This window comes from Tenrec ecaudatus, chromosome 14, assembly GCF_050624435.1.
Source record: "Tenrec ecaudatus isolate mTenEca1 chromosome 14, mTenEca1.hap1, whole genome shotgun sequence".
Classification (NCBI taxonomy): domain Eukaryota; kingdom Metazoa; phylum Chordata; class Mammalia; order Afrosoricida; family Tenrecidae; genus Tenrec; species Tenrec ecaudatus.
In genome coordinates this window covers 44,278,300-44,295,078 of record NC_134543.1, presented here as the reverse complement: position 1 = coordinate 44,295,078, position 16,779 = coordinate 44,278,300, and the positions used below count along the sequence as shown (strand labels likewise).

The 16,779-nt window shown below is 36.7% G+C and overlaps 1 protein-coding gene across 1 annotated transcript in view; it reads left to right on the top strand.

Moving 5' to 3' along the window:
• The window catches only part of MNAT1 (MNAT1 component of CDK activating kinase), a 206,427-nt gene that overhangs the window by 89,688 nt on the left and 99,960 nt on the right, over positions 1 to 16,779 (top strand). Inside the window, exons 5-6 of the mRNA XM_075530818.1 lie at positions 2,032 to 2,172; positions 8,980 to 9,105. Coding sequence (XP_075386933.1) covers positions 2,032 to 2,172; positions 8,980 to 9,105 — 267 coding nt within the window. The remainder of the gene's footprint in view (positions 1 to 2,031; positions 2,173 to 8,979; positions 9,106 to 16,779) is intronic.

The window sequence follows — 16,779 nt, the reverse complement described above, 5'->3', positions numbered from 1 at the left end:
CATTGTTCAGATATTCTCCTAACTGGCCTTATCTTTATTCTTGAGCCACCCTCTGTCTGCATACCTTCCTCCACCTTTCCAAAGGGACCCTATAAATTCATTCCTTTAATGTCTCTCCACTTGCCTTGATATAGAGCTTCCATGATCTGCCTTCTGCTGGTCTCTCCATTTTTTTCTAGAATACTTTCTCATCCCTTGTACTTCATGACATGGCTGTACTAAGCATAACATCTTGTTTCATGTCTTTTTGCCTTAATTCTGCCTGCCTACATGGCTGGTCCAATGTCCAATGGAGTCAAATAACTATTTCGTGAAGTCTTAGCTCAACCTCAGTGTGAAACCTTTTCTGAGTTTACCTGTTTTTCATCATCCCAAGGAGAATTTGCTTCTCTGTCAGCTGTGGCTCCGCTTTCTTGCGTGTGCTTACCTGTGCAACACTTGCCATAGTTGTTTATGCTTGTGATGCGATCATCTTTTTCTGCTTCTGGGATTTTAATCAAGTGGTTCACTTTTCCAGGCCTTACATCTTAGCTCTTAACTGGATATGTTTATTTGTGTAGAAACTTTTCTAAATCATGATTAAATTCCCTTCTTCACGGGGGCCTGAGATAGAATAGTGACCTAGTAATAGAGGAGGAGATGTTTGTAAAACATTACTAATAGGTCTTCGTAACTGATTTAATTGAAGGAGGATGGAGGTGGGAGGAGTAAACAGGTTTCTGGTTGGCTTCCTTGAGAGGGTGGTGCGCACTAGGCAAAGAAGTAAGGAACAAGAAAAGAGATCAGCTTTGTGGGACCAGGTGATGAACTCTGAACAGACTGCGTTTAAAGTTTAAGTCAGCATCTTTTCAGCATGGACATTTGTTTTTAGGACATTTGTCAAGTATGTGAATTTGAAAAAAAATTGCTAGTCTTTAAATATGATTTCATATTTGAAAATACACTTTTCTCTGAAGGCCCCGGTAATTCATATTATGTTACCCCACTATCTCACTGTGACCCAGTTGAGCACTCGGACAGAGTCAATTTGTTCATTAAGGGTTTCTGAGACTGGAGATCTCTGTGGGCACAGACAGCTGCATCTTTCTCCCATGGAGCAGCTAGTGCCTTTAGACGGTCCACGTGTTGGTTAGCGACGCAACACCCATCCAGGGCTCCTTTATGTTAGTGATTTCCAAACTTGTTTTCTCCACATTCCGTATTTGCTTTGAGGTGCTGTATATTTTTAGTCGTTTGCTGAATATTTTATAAAGAAGTTACTATAATATTTTTATGACAGAGTAACATCTTTAAGACAGAGCCATTCAGATTTTACTGTGTTTCTTCGTCACAAGACTTAAAGAGCAAAGAATAAGTATTAATGTTACATTTAAATAAAAGTTAGAGTTGGGATGATTTTCCAAGCCTGCTGAACTTCATAACGAGGAAGCCAGCCAATCTGTTTCTTTTCTGTCTATATTCTGTCAGTATTCAGGTTTGAATATCGCTGTTTATAAAGACTTAAAATTAATATTTTTCCATTAGAAAATAGAACTTCAGCTTTTCAGAATTTAGCTTAAATGATTGTTATTTGGGACCCTACTATTGTAAACACTTATTTTAGCTTGGAAAGAAGCTTGACTGAAAGTGATAACTTTTCATTATCTAATATGTTCTGAAAATAGTTTCTATTAAAATCAGTCTACTAAATAAAGTGTTTCTATCAAGGGTTCTGTGTGGAGATTGTTCCTGTGACCTCCTTCGTTAAAATGAATGATTTGAAACAGTCTGTAATAATTATAAATTCCTGAGTCTATTACTAAGCATAGTTCCCATACAGTTATGCAGCTGGACCTTGTGTGCCTTGTAGGTATTTGGTTTGTGCTAGGTATCAGTCTTTATCCACCTGAAATAAAATGAAATCTAGTACCTTTAAAGTGCAATTGCTGTACTAGTAAGCCATGAGTGATTAGTGTGCCATAAGCTTTCAAAAGAGAATTAGATCTTGGTTTATAAATTTAACCATGCTAGATATAAATATTTTTGTTTTAGACTCGGGAACAGGAAGAATTGGAAGAAGCTTTAGAAGTGGAACGACAGGAAAATGAACAAAGGAGACTGTTTATACAAAAAGAAGAACAATTGCAGCAGATTCTAAAAAGGAAGAATAAGCAGGCGTTTTTAGATGAACTGGTGTGTATTGATGCTAATTAAGATAAAGACCAGCATTGTTCATCTTCTGGGTTTGCTTCCACAGCTTCACATTGGACATCTGAATGCTTCTACTTGGGTTCAGGTTGTCGTTTGGTGATAACTATTGCTGAGTAAGGAGCCTACCTCCCTTCCCTCAACCAACAATTGTTCTTTTATTTCTGATGCTAACAGCTCTTTGGGTTAGAAACTAGAGTGGGTCATGAGGTGGGTGTTGAAGTATTTGGGCTCCATGTTGAAGTTTATAATCACTCTGATACTTTGTTAAAACTATACTTTATATTTTTGCACACAGTTTTAACATGTTTTAAAGAAGTATTGCAGCAATTAACTCTCCAAGTAGTCAACATGTTAGATAATAGCAGTAATGATAACTAGACCTGACACTGTGTGAGGAGGCTTCAAAACCTTCATGGAAAGAAATAGAATAAAAAAATAATGGATTTTTTCCAGGATCTTTTCAAGCTCTTTTTTGTATTATTTGATGCTTCGAACCCTGTGTGATTTTTATGAAATCACAACTAGAAAATCGTCCTCTCTGGGTTAGTTATTTTGCATTCTCCTCATTCTGGCCACATAATTTATTCCCAGGAGATATTCCTTCAGTGTTAACACACTCAGCTTCCCTGCTTAGTTGATCTGCTGGTATTTTATGAGGGGAATGTGTGTGTGTGTGTGAGATTTTGCCCCCAAACCATTAAGTCAGATAACAAGGAATAAAAAGAGAAAGGATTATTACCTAACTTTAAAGTAGTTTAGAAAGTAAAGGAAAACGAAGAGTAAGGACATTAATAAGGTTTCTGTAGAGAAAGATTTCATAGAAGTCTATCTTCTATGAGTGGAATGTGAATTTTTGTTCTGAAATGGGGTCAGAGCATATAAAACAGAATAATGGTGTTTTCTTTAGCGACTTTCATGAGCTCTTTCTTGAAACTATTAAGTTGAAAGTATGGCTTTAACAGTTGAAATGACATGTGTCTGTGTTTTACAATTTTGTAGACATAAGTTTGGCGAAGAAAAAAAATCTTAAAAATGAATTAGTTAACATTAATGTTAATAGTTAGGTATTTGATTGAAAGGCTTCTCATTTTTTTAAAGTAATGCTTTGCTCTATATAATTAATTGAATTAAATTTTAAATACATATTGATATGATATGAGATAAAAATTTGTTTTTAAAAAAATATTATTGGGGACTCATACAACTCTTATCACAATCCATACATAGATCAATTGTGCAAAGCGCATTTGTACATACATTACCCTCATCATTCTCAAAACATTTGCTCTCCACTTAAGCCCCTGACATCAGCACCTCATTTTTCCCTGTTGAAAATTTGCTTTTAGCATTCCAATTCTACCTAAAATGAAGGATTTTTAGACTTTGTTTTGAGGTCTGCTCATTTGCATAGCAATTTATTCTTGCATATCTTTTTAGTCCTCAGAAGTATTAAGTTTTGCTGCCTCATTGAACTGCTGTAGGCATGAAGCTCCCCTTTAATTCAATGAGGCATGAAGCAAGATGTGAAACTTCCAGTGTTGTACACTTTGTATCGTCTGGAGTTAATACTGGTTTTTGTGAGGCCCTTCCACCCCCAATCCTTCCTGTTTTCTTCACCTGCAAGTCATTACTGTGCATACTTCCTTCGCTGTTCAGATCTTGTAACATGGCGGTTAGGTAATCCATAGTAATTTACTGTATTCATTAGTACAATTAATTACAACAGATTGGTTTAGAATGCCCCTGCAGTTTGTATTTCTAGTTTCCATTTTAAAATTTATTTCTAAAGACCCTTAGTTACTTTAATTTTGAATCTTTATTAAAATTTCTTTGTTAAAAATGTTAACATCTTTTTAGACTTTATCAGCTGATTGAAATAATCCTTTATAAGGTACAAAATGGGTAAATTGCTTTTCTTTTGTTTATTTATAAGTTTGATTTTATTAAAACTTTTTTATTGAAACATTTTTGAAAAGCATTGGTGTATATAAATACATCTAGAGGCTTAAATGGTAGAATTATTCTCTGGACATAATTTAGGCAAAACTACTACTATATATTTTTCCTCCAGCTTTTGAGTTTGTTCTTTGTGCTAAAAGTAACTTTTTAACCTCTTAAAAAGCATTGGCATTGCATTATACTGTATATGATAGGATTCTGATGTTATGGTCTTAATGTTTATGGCTTCGCTTTTGCCATAATGTTGCCTAAAATGTCGATTTATTTAATCCTAAATAAATTCATTTTATTCAGCAGTTTGGAAAAGGATTTTAAAATAGATCCTGACTTATTAAATCTTTTTATATTCCTGTTTGAAAATTCTTTTCAGTTTATACATTAAATTTTGTATGGGTTAATATTGCTGTCAAACCCGGTAGCTGATTTTTATTAGAAATATTGTTTGCCAGATGGCTAGCTTAAAGTCAGTTAAAATAATCTTTTTAAAAATGGTCATTATAAAGCTTTTAATGAGTATTACTGGCAAGCTTATTAAATTTCTTTAAATATTAAGCAGTGTGCCTACAGGCAATTAATGTAGGTTAGGGAACCTTTCATAGTAAAGTGGAAGCTAGAACAATGAAATAGCTTGCAAGTTCTGAATCTGCATTTTATGAATTCTCCAGAGTAATGTGTTTCACATAGTCATTTTATCCCTTTGCTGGTTTCTGTTGTTGCCGTTGATGTGAGTGCCTGCTTCATTTTAGTTTAACACTCAACTAAGGTTTTTAAGCTCTGCAGCTTTGAACTAAAGCAAAGCAGGCTTGAAGTAAAATATCTGCCTTAGTATTAAAATTAGTTTTTAGATCCTTAGAATATTTATTGATATTTCAGCTCGACATTTTAACTTTAAGGTCATTTTTTATTAATGTGAAGCTAGGATTTTAGACAGGCTAGCTTTTTGATTAGAAACATTTTGAGTGATCATCTTGTCTTAAAAATTTTTTTTTCCCTCATAAGAACCTTTGTTTTTTAGAGAGGTTATTAGGTACCTTTGGATTGGTTCTTACTCACAGCGACTCTGTGTACAACAGGATGACACACAGCCAGGTTCACCTCCTTTATTTTTGTGTGGGACGTCGTAAATGCAGCCCTGGATCATTCGTCTTTTTTTTTCAGGGTGCAGTGTAATATTGAAAAAAAATTTTTAAACATTTTATTAGAGGCTCATACAACTCTTATCACAATCCATACATATACATACATCAATTGTATAAAGCACATCCGTACATTCTTTGCCCTAATCACTCTCAAAGCATTTGCTCTCCACTTAAGCCCTCCGCATCAGGTCCTTTTTTTCCCCCCTCCCTCCCTGCTCCCCGATCCCTCATGAGCCCTTGATAATCCACAGATTGTTATTTTGTCATATCTTGCCCTATCCGGAGTCTCCCTTCCCCCCCTTCTCTGCTGTCCATCTCCCAGGGAGGAGGTCACATGTGGATCCTTGTTATCATTTCCCCCTTTCCAACCCACTCACCCTCCACTCTCCCAGCATCGCCCCTCACACCCCTGGTCCTGAAGGTATTGTCCACCCTGGGTTCCCTGTGCCTCCAGCTCCCATATGCACCAGTGTACAACCTCTGCCCTATCCAGTCCTGCAAGGTAGAATTCGGATCATGGTAGTTGGGGGAGGGAAGCATCCAGAATCTGGGGGAAAGCTGTGTTCTTCATCAGTACTTCATTGCACCCTGACTGACCCATCTCCTCTCCTAAACCCCTCTATGAGGGGATCTCCAGTGGTCGACATTTGGGCCTCGGGTCTCCATACTGCACATCCCCCTTCATTCACTATGGTATACACACATACATGTATCTTTTTTTTTTGCATGATGCCTTATACCTGGTCCCTTTGGCACCTCGTGATCGTACCGGCTGGTGTGCTTCTTCCATGTGGGCTTTATTGCTTCTGAGCTAGATGGCCGCTTGTTCACCTTCAAGCCTTTAAGATCCCAGACACTATCTCTTTCCATAGCCGGGCACCATCAGCTTTCTTCACCACATTTGCTTATGCACCCGTTTGTCTTCAGCGATTGTATCATGGAGGTGTGCAGCCAATGATATGATTTTTTGTTCTTTGATGCCTGATAACTGATCCCTTCGGGACCACTCGATCACACAGGTTGGTGTGTTCTTCCATGTGGGCTTTGTTGCTTCTGAGCTAGATGGCCGCTTGTTTATCTTCAAGCCTTTAAGACCCCAGACACTATCTTTTTCGATAGCCGGGCACCATCAGCTTTCTTCACCACATTTACTTGTTCACTCACTTTGGCTTCAGCAGTTGTGTCGGGAGGCTGAGCATAGTAGAGTGCCAATTTAATAAGTAAGAAAATATTCATGCATTGAGGGAGTGCTTGAGTAGAGGCCCAAGGTCCTCCCGCCACCTTAATATTACACCTATAAATATAGACACATAGATCTATTTCCCCATCCTCATATATATATTTGCATGTACATGTCTTTGTCTAGACCTCCATAAATGCCCCTTGACTCCCAGCTCCTTCCTCCATCTCCCTTGACTTTCCTCCTGCCCCACTCCCATGCTCCGTCCGCACCTGGGCTACAGCTATACCTCTTCTCTATGCAACCTTACTCTTGATCATTCCCCACCAGGCCTGCCACTCCCCCCTCACTACCATTTTGGGTCCCATGTTGTTCCCTTGTCCCTGTGTTAACACCACTTCCTTACCCCTCCCCCCAAGTCCCCCCCGGAACTGTCGGTCCATTGTTTTTCCTCCAGATAGTTCGTCCTGGTCATTCGTCTTGTTGAAGGTCTTAATCTTTTTGCTGCCCTGCTTCTTTACTAAGCAGGACGTCCTTCTCCAGGGACAGCTATCGTAGAGCATTTGGATTGATTTGGAGTATAATTTGAGAAATTCTTTAACATATTTCATTATAAAATTCTTAAGAAAAACCTAGCTGTAGGAATTTACAGAAACCCTATTTGCTACTAATGTAATACTAGTGATTTATTATAGAATATGAAAGCTGCCAAGTATATTCTCTTTTAATATTTCATTAATTCTGCTTTATTATTGCTAAATTTAGGTCTCGGATTTTCTTCCTTTCAAGAGGCTACGTTTTATAAGTAAAATTAATATTCTATTTACAGTTAAAAAAATTTTTTTCACAGTTAAAAATTTTATAACATTGCTCTTCAAAGCATTTTTATTGGAAAATCTTGAGGTACAACTCTATTTTAGGGAAATTCTGTTGAATTAGATTGTTTTTTATGTTTTTGAATTATTTTACTAAGAATTATTGTTTGCTATTTCTTTAACTATATGAATTAGCCACATTCTTCTCTTAAAAATATTAAGTTCTGGGTTTGGGAAGAAAATTCCAATCTGCTAGTTACTTTTTCAAGAAACCCTGGTGGTGCTGGTGCTTTTGGGTATGTAATGGACCACTGACTTCAAGGTTGTAGATTCCGATCTATCAGATACCTTGGGAGAAAGCTAAGACTGTCTGCTCCAGTGAAGATTTGCCATTCCTTGAAAGCTCATAGGCACTGAGAATCTGAATCAACTAGATGGCAGTGGGTTGGTTTTATTTGTTTTCATACTGTGATATGTTAATGATAGGGTTTCTTTAGAATTACTTTAAGATGAATAGTGGAACTCTTCTTATTTTTTGGCAAACCCAAAACTGCTTCCATTGAGTCTATTCTGACTCATAGTGCCCCCATATAGGGTTTCCACAGCTGTAAATCTTTATGGGAGCAGATTTGAAGTGCCAACTTGGCTGTTAGCAGTCCAGTGTTTTCCTGACATCACCACAAGAGTGCCAGACTATTTTGGGGTAATTGCTAGTAAAAAAGAAAAAATTTTTAGATCATTTGAATAATGTTTGTTTTTGTTGGTATCCTTAATATAGGAGATAGTAATGCATTTGTACCTTCATATTTGTTTACTAATATAGAAGGTACTGTGTGTATGCTAGTATGTATTTTTGTATGATCTGTTCCCCTCTTGGCTTCTTTCTCTGGTATTCTTATGTACTTAACCTGATAACTCAAAAGAAATGTCTGGATATCATTTGTTTTAGATCATAGCTTCAAAGCACTTTAAATATGTAAGAGAACCTCATGTTAAACAGAATAAATAAATAAATGAGGGTTTATGTAAAAACTATTCAATTAGTAATTTGCTTACATTACTAATATGTGTGCTTGCAGTTATATATAAATAATGGTCTTGAGTTAATATCCATGTAAGATTTTAAAAATGTTTATAGTTTTTTATTTAATTAAAAAATTGCATTTAATTTCTAAAAATGTGTTAGTAAAGGTGAAAATAAATATATATTTGGTAGGACTTACAATAGTTCTATTGTGCAAAACATAACAAGGATCATTTCCAAACAGCCTCAGGTGGAATCTAATGTGAAACAATTTCATACTGGCCTGAATTTACTGGTAGGAAGAATGTGTCTTAGATAAACATCTGATCTAAGTTATACTACTTTGTACTACTCTTTTTTTGTGATTAGCTTCAAAATTTTTATTTTTATTTTACTAAATTGGGTTGGCTTTGCCAGATGAAATAGGACCCCATTATATTGTCTTTAATGTGGATTTTATAAAAATACTTCTTAGCAGGTTATTTTGATTTATGAGTCTATGGCAGCCTTTTCTTATTATGGAATGTTAATATTTTCTATAAATTATTCTCCATAAAGTGAATGTTTAGTTTGACTTAGTGCTTCTGAAAAAGGCATGCTTTAAAATATAAAAGCCTTTTGCTTTGTCGCTTTCCTTATTCACGTCTTCACATGAATTATTTTTTCTTTCAGGAGAGTTCAGATCTTCCTGTTGCTCTGCTTTTGGCTCAGCATAAAGATCGATCTACCCAACTGGAAATGCAACTTGAGAAACCCAAATCTATAAAGCCAGTGACATTTTCCACAGGCATCAAAATGGTAAGTCTTATTATTTTTGTTTACTTGAAAGATATATATATATTTATACACACATATCTATCTATAGACATATATATGTGTATATTTATATATGTATTTATATATGTGTATTGAAAAGGATTATTTTTAACATTAGCTAACTAGAGTCAATTTAGATGATTCTGATTTTGTGGCAACATCTAAAGCATCATAGTCAGGAGCCAGTCAATTATATGTCTTCTTGCTGTCAAGCCTGATCAAGGTGTTCACCTTGGCTACGTCCACATCTTAGAGATTCTTCATGGCCTCTTTGATGTGGTGCTTGTCCGCCTTGACATCCACAATGAACTCAAGTGTGTTATTATCTTCAATCTTCTTTGTGGCAGACTCTCTGGTCAAGGGGAACTTGATAATGGCACAGTGGTCAGCTTGCTTCTCCTGGGGCACACTTCCAGGAGTGTTTGGGCTGCCTGGTTACTTCAGGATCTTGAGTAGCTGGAAGGGTGGTGTTGGTGAGTGTGACTATGGACATTTTCCTTCATGGTCTTCTTGGCTTTTAAGGCCTTTGCTTTGGCTTCCATTTTGGGAGGGGCAGGGCTTTCTTCTTTGCCTTGGGCACCTTTAGAGATAACACTGGAAGCTTCAGGTGTTTAAAAGTGTGTGTGAGCTGGGGAGATAGCTATGATTATCGATATGTGTAGTGTAAAAGAAACTGAAAAGCCATCAATAAGACATGTTCAAGGTATACAAGACTTTTATGTTGTAAGTACTGTTATGTTTGTATGTATTTTCTTATGCTACATGGACTTTTAAACTTGCAGTGTAGGAAAATGTTTCTTATTGTTATAATTGTTAGAGAAATAGTTAAAGGCTGCCGATAAAAAGTAGAAAACAAAATATCTCTCTCTTGTCTTTCCTTCTATGTTTTAGTCTATGTCCATATTGCCTTTTGTTTTGTTTTTATATTGCTTTTTTACAATTTAGGCCATTTTTAGCTTTCTAAATTTCTATACTACAATCGTGATAGAATAATGAGAATTTAAACAGGTATTGATTTCAGCCATTCATTCAAAGGAGAGATCCTTTAAACTAATGATATGTTGGAAATTTTTTTTTGATATGTTTGGAAATTTTATAGGATTTTTTTTTGGATCCGTTTGTTTGGAATGTTCATCAAGTGTATACTTTTAAAATAGAGGTTTATTTTCCAGGCCTTTTGAGCTACCCTAAATGTACAGCTACTATGAAATATGTAACTCTCCTTAAATATATTTTTCAATACTTTCCTCAGAGTAGTACAGAAAGTGTGATGATATTATAAAGTCATGGTTAAGGTAGCCAAACAGCTCCCTGATTTGAACAGCTCTTTGCCATGGGCATATTACTTACCTTCTCCAAGACTTTTTTACCCCTCATCTGTAAAAGGGTAATAATGATAGCTATCTCATAAGTTTATTGATACATTATAACCTCTCCTTGGATTATGAATGAGATCAATTCCTAACTATGTCTTTAAGTCTGTAAGTGGATTATGTAAATGTTGGAACAGGTGCTATGAGTCTGAGATAACCTTACTTTAGGACAGGAGCACCGCTGGTGGTGCAGTGGGCCTTAGTGAGCTGTTAACTGCGGTTAGCAGTTCAAACCCACCTGCCATTGCTTGCGAGAAAGGCGAGACTTTCTGCTCCTGAGAGATTTAAAGTTTCAGAAACCCACAGGGGTAGTTTTACTCTATTGCATAGGGTTGCTATTTGTAGGAATTGAATCAATGGCAATGAATTTGATTTTTAAAACGTTTTTAGTGCAAGAAGAAGCTAGAAGCTTTTTCAGTGATTCAAACGCTCCATGTACGGCAAGTACAGGTAGTGGTGATGAAGAATTTGTTGCAAGTAGAATTCAATTTAGTCTTAGGAGAGAACAAACTTACCTAATATTAAAGGGCAATTAATATTTGTCTGTACAAGAGCCCTGGTGCTGTAATGGTTATGTGTTGAACTTTGATCCGCATGGTTGGAAGTTCAAAACCACCAGCAGCTCCTCAAGAGAAAGATTGGGCTTTCTACTCTATAAGCAGGTGGTCACTATGAGTCAGCATTTACTCTTTGGCAGAGATTTTGGTTTGGTTAATATTGGTTTGTAAGTCTGACATTCATAAACTGCGGATGGCTACAAATTAAATTATATGAATAAAGTACCCAGCACAATCCCCCACACATAATACGTTCTCAATAAATGGTACTGGTTGTGATTCTTAATGTCAGCAGTTGATATGAGAGATGTGTAGACACTTCCAGAATGTATCTACTATTGCAAATGCAGCATTCCAATTATGTGAGAATGAATGTCTCAAAGCCTTATCTACACTAATTTATTCCATGTTAGTGAGGCATCAACCCCCACCCCACCCCCACTAACGAGGAGATCCTTTTGGAAGTTGGTAAAGCAAGAAATAGTTATAAACATTAGTTACACAAGAGGTGAGGGCTGAAGGAAGACTATTGCAAAACAGGTAAAACAACCCAAACTTTAAAACTCAGCACTAAGATGGCTTTTACTAGAAAAACAAAGATAAGTGTTGGTGAGGATATAGATACATTGGAATTCTTGTCATTTAGTTGCTGGTAGGAATGTGAAATGATGTGGCCACTGTGGAGAACTGTTGGGCGGATACTCAAAGATAAAATTAGAAAAAGATGTAGATTTTCCAATCCCCAGTACATGCATCTCTCAAAGACTGAAAAGGAGGGACTGAAACAGATGCTTGCACACCGATGTTCAGAGCAAGCAAAAGGTAGAGACAACCAAGGGTTCCTCAATAGATCCCGGGCTTAGGATGGGGTTCCAGCCCAGCTGCTCCATCATAAGGCAGTTCTGATGTAAGTCAAATATTTTTTTTGTTTTGTTTTGAAAATAACACCAGCAGTGAAGTAGATTTTAGAGACAGAATGAATCACTCATAAACATGATGCACATTGCTTATGTTTTTGCTATTGAGACCACTCAATAAACTATGAAAGAATGTAGAATTGGAATGGAATATTCTATTTTGTTCTTCCTATCTTTAAACTGAATATGATAGAATTTATAGAAGAATTGGCTGACTTTTATTACTGTATGCCTGTATTTTAAAGGTAGTGTTAAAGATATGCAGTATTGAAGTGAGAGGAGTTATCTGAAGTCAAATCAGTACCTTTTAGGGATGAAGTTTAGTGCTCAGATGACACAAGATGTGTACACTCTTCAAGAATGGACCTACTGGTGCAAATTGAGCCTTGTAAGTACGCAACACAACGTTGTAAAGCGTTACCAAAGTGTGTTTCTATTTAGAGATAAGACTCCAGTTTTAAAAGGCAAAGGTTACTTTTGTTCCTTTGAGCATGTTAGAGGCGTTTGAGTTGTTTATAGTTTTTAATGTTTATGAATAAATGATTTATAAACATATATGTAGGTTTTGTGGGAACTTAGGCTTTTCTTTTGCTTGGGTAAATATCTAGAAGTAGAATTTCTGCATCAGATATTAGGTTTATGCTTAGCTTAAAATATTTTTGTGTGTGGTACAATATGTTCAAGGGAACTTCAAAAAGCTTGTGGAAAAATTTTATTATCTTTTAATTTCATGTTCCCACTAACTTTTTGGAATCCTTTTGTATAGCATATAAATTATCTATATTAATCCCTTTAAGAGTCTAAGTATACAATTTGCTGGCATTAGTTGCATTGTAATACTGTACAACCTTTATTACTATCTATTTCTAAAACTATTCCATCATCCCAAATAGAAACTCAATACCCACTTAACAGCAATTCTCCATTTCTTTTGTCCTCTGCCTCTGGTGATCTTTGATCTACTTTCTTTTTGAATTTGTGTAGTCTAGCTATTTCATGTAAGTTGACTCATAGAATAATTTATCCTTTTATACCTAATTTTTTTCACTTAGCGTAATCTTTTCAGGGTTCATCCATATGTGCAAATATCAAAACTTAATTCCTTCTTATGACTGAATAATATACCAATGAATGAATACTGTTAATCCCTAACTTATGTCGTATTCAATGTAAATCACATTCCTTATCATGTATCCGTGTGGTAATTTTGTATATCTTATCATTTTAAACTAAACTCCGCTTCCAACCAAGGCCAACTGTAAATAAACTGAAGGACAATGATAGCCTGTTTTTAAGTACAGTTTTTTGGTTTTGTGGTTGGTAATTGGGGAGGAGTATGAGAGGGCATGCCATGCAATTGCAAACGGGGAAAATAGTTTGTGTGTTTTAACCCTGTTAATTTTAAATTTTAATTCAGATGATCTGTGGTTGAGCCAGAAGTGTTGATTTGTGACATGATTTGTTTTTTTCCGAATGTAACAAATACATATTTAGGTATTAGCTTCACCTATTACTTAATCCTTTCCAGTCATTAATTTATTTGTTAACATGCATAGTGCTTTATCATTTAGGAAACAGTTACAGAAAATGAATATAACCAAAGATTCTATTTGAAACAAGAAAATACCTTATTAAATAGTCAGTATTTTATATAGTAACTTGCCCAACTACTTCTGTATTAGACATTAAGGACCCCTGGTGGCATAGTGGGCAATGTATTGAGCTGCTAACCTCAAGGTCAGCAGTTTGAACTCATTAGCTGTCCTATGGGAGAAAGATGAGGCTGTCAGCTTCCATAGAGATATGAAGCCTAGGTTTCCAAACTTACTTGGCCCACTGCCCCCTTTTCAGAAGAAAAAAATTACTCAGCATTTCCCTGGCAATTAGAAACTTTTGTACTACAGTCCACGATCCAGGATGAAGTGTAAGCATCTGCTTTTGCAGCCCCTCTGGATTGTTCCAGTGCCCCCAGGGGGTGGTATCCCTCCCCTTGCAAACACGGATTTAAAGGCTCAGAAACCCAAAGGGGCATTTCTACTCAGCCATATCATATAAGGTCATTATGAGTCAGAATTGATTCAATGAAATGACACTGTTCCCCCCCCCCGAATAATCTATAAAACTGTGAATTTGTGCCAGACAGCTTAATTGCTTTATCATTTTGCTGGTAAAACAAAAATAAACTTTGACAGGATACTACTTGTTTTTAAAAGAATATATAATTTGGACTTAGGTAGCAAATCAGAAGGTAGCAGTAGAAGTCATGTGCTTTCATTTAGTCTTCTGGAACTTAGATTAATGGTAGCATTCTAAATTTCTTTTTGTTTTATAAATTCTGAGCACTAGGTGTGCAGAAAGGTGCACTTTATAGTGGGAACCTTAAATCCATTTTGAGTTACCACATAAATTCAACCTTTTTTTTTTTAAGATCATTTTATTGGAGGCTCTTAAAGCTCTTATAGCAATCCATAAATCAATTATATCAAGCATATTTGGACATATGTTGTCATCACCATTTTCTAAACATTTACTTTCTATTTCTGCCCTTAGTATCAGCTCCTTGTTTTCCCTTCTTCCTCCACCCTCGTGACCAGCACTGTAAGAAACTTTGCTCTCAGGCAAAGTGCCTTTGCTACCACTCCCCTAGCCAGCCCTAGAAGGGACAATCTTGCCTTCAGCACCCTGCTTGTGCTTGCCCTTGATGAAAACTAGGGTGCTAAGGTTGCATGGTTATGTGTTATATCGTAGTCAGAGGACTCTGAAACTAATCTTATGAACTTTTCTAATTTATAGTAGTGGTGTCTTTCCTACGTCTGTAGTCTCGCCTGTGACTATGATCAGTTATATGCCACGAATCATGGTTTTGTGATATATTTCCTGTTTTCTGTGCTTTATAACTTGGACATGTTGAATCCATGCATGTCATTATGACCTCCTCTTGATGGTCTGTCTTAATCTTATCTTTGTCCTGTTTAAGATGGAATAAATGATTCTGTAGGAGTTCTGATTGCGGAGTGGTTATGGATTGGCCTGCAAACCACAAGGTCTACCGTTCAAAATCACCAGCCATTCCTCGGGAAAGACAGGGCTTATTATTCCCATAAAGAGTTACAGTCTCAGAAATTCACAGGGGGCCAGTTCTACCCTGGCCTAGAGGGTCATTGTGAGTCAACATGGACTCGATGACAGTGAGCTTGGTTTTTTGTTTTTGGTATGTAGGGTTGCTATTCTTAATATTTTGTAATTTAGTTTCCCTGGCATTTTAAGAAAATCCTATAACATATATAGGAGACATTGAATTGCCTTTGTAAATTGGAGTTTTATATACTGCAGTCAGTAGTCATATATGTATAAAGGAGTGAAGATGAAAAACTTTTTGTTCCCGCTCTTCACAGGCTACTATTGGAAATAACTCATACAGGAGGAGCTCCACTAAGCTCCCATAGGAGAGAGTCACACTTTCAAATCTCATAAGCAAATTCTTAAGCAAAAGAGTCTTATGTTACTAGTCTAAGGTAGGTGCTGTGTCAGCATCTTGCAAGGAAGGATCAGCGTCTTGGCAAGGAAGGTTACTCATTTGGGGGTTGTGGTCAGCAGCACTTCCTGCAACGAGGAAATGCTACTGGGACCCATTTTGGGCTTAGATGCACTTCATCAGTCTCTGAGTGCATGGAGAAGCCAGCCTGTTTACCTCAGGCTGCGAGCTTCCAGCAAGGGGACATTGCTGGCATGCCTCTTGGCCCAGAACTCAGTAGTCACCAAGTGCAGGAAAAGAAAGTGTTGACAACTTCAAGTTAAGAGAGTAATGTCCAGTGTTCTGCTGTTTATAAATCTGTTTTATCAGTATGTCTCTTCTAACTTATGAGCTTGGCTTTGTTGACATATTTCAGGCATTTCCCATATACTTTAGGTTGTGTCTGTGTTGTGCTTGGGTCTTGCCTTATTTGTTCTTTTCAGGCTCAAAGTCTAGTAATGTCTAATTGGTAATTTATACTGGGAATACCTGATGAGCCCTTAATCATGAGTATTGTCTGTGAGTTCTTGTCCATTGGAATGGATCATTGAACCTAGCAGAGAAGTAGAATGCCTGGGCAGGGATGCTTGGTATCCGAATAAGGTATGGAAGCATGAAGGGTACAGGCATGTCTGACCTCTGCCCTGTTAGAATCAGCCTTTGGCAGATGTGAAGCTGAATTTTTCTTTTCCCTTCTGTAGCTGGAGAATGTCAGATGTGGCTTTCAGACCCTTTCTTCAAAAGTAAAAGTAAAATTTTGATTGCAGGTAAACTTTGTCATTTATAACTATTTATTTTATACCATTAAAATACTAAATACTTTACATATACTCTCAAATACCTTTAGGACTCCTTTTAAATATTTTTTATACTCACTTGGCTGCTAACAGCAAGGTCAGTACAAAACCACCAGCCACTCTAAAGATGGCCTTCTAGTCCTGTAAAGCAGTGGTTCTCAACCTGTGGGTCGTGACCCCTTGAAGGGGGGGTGTGTGTCGAATGACCCTTTCACAGGGGTCACCCGATTCATAACAGTAGCAAAATTGCAGTTATGAAGTAGCAAGGAAAATGATGTTATAGTTTGGGGGTCACCACAACCTGAGGAATTGTTAGAGGGTTGTGGCAGGAGGAAGGTTGAGAACCGCTGCTCTAGAGAGTTGCAGTTCTAGAAACTCACAGGGGCAGTTCTACCTTGTTGTACTCTAGAGTCACTATGAGTCAGCATCAACTCGATGGCAGTGAGTTTGTTTTTTTCTATTTTTTTTCTTTTTTAAAAGAGTTTTAGTAGTATATAT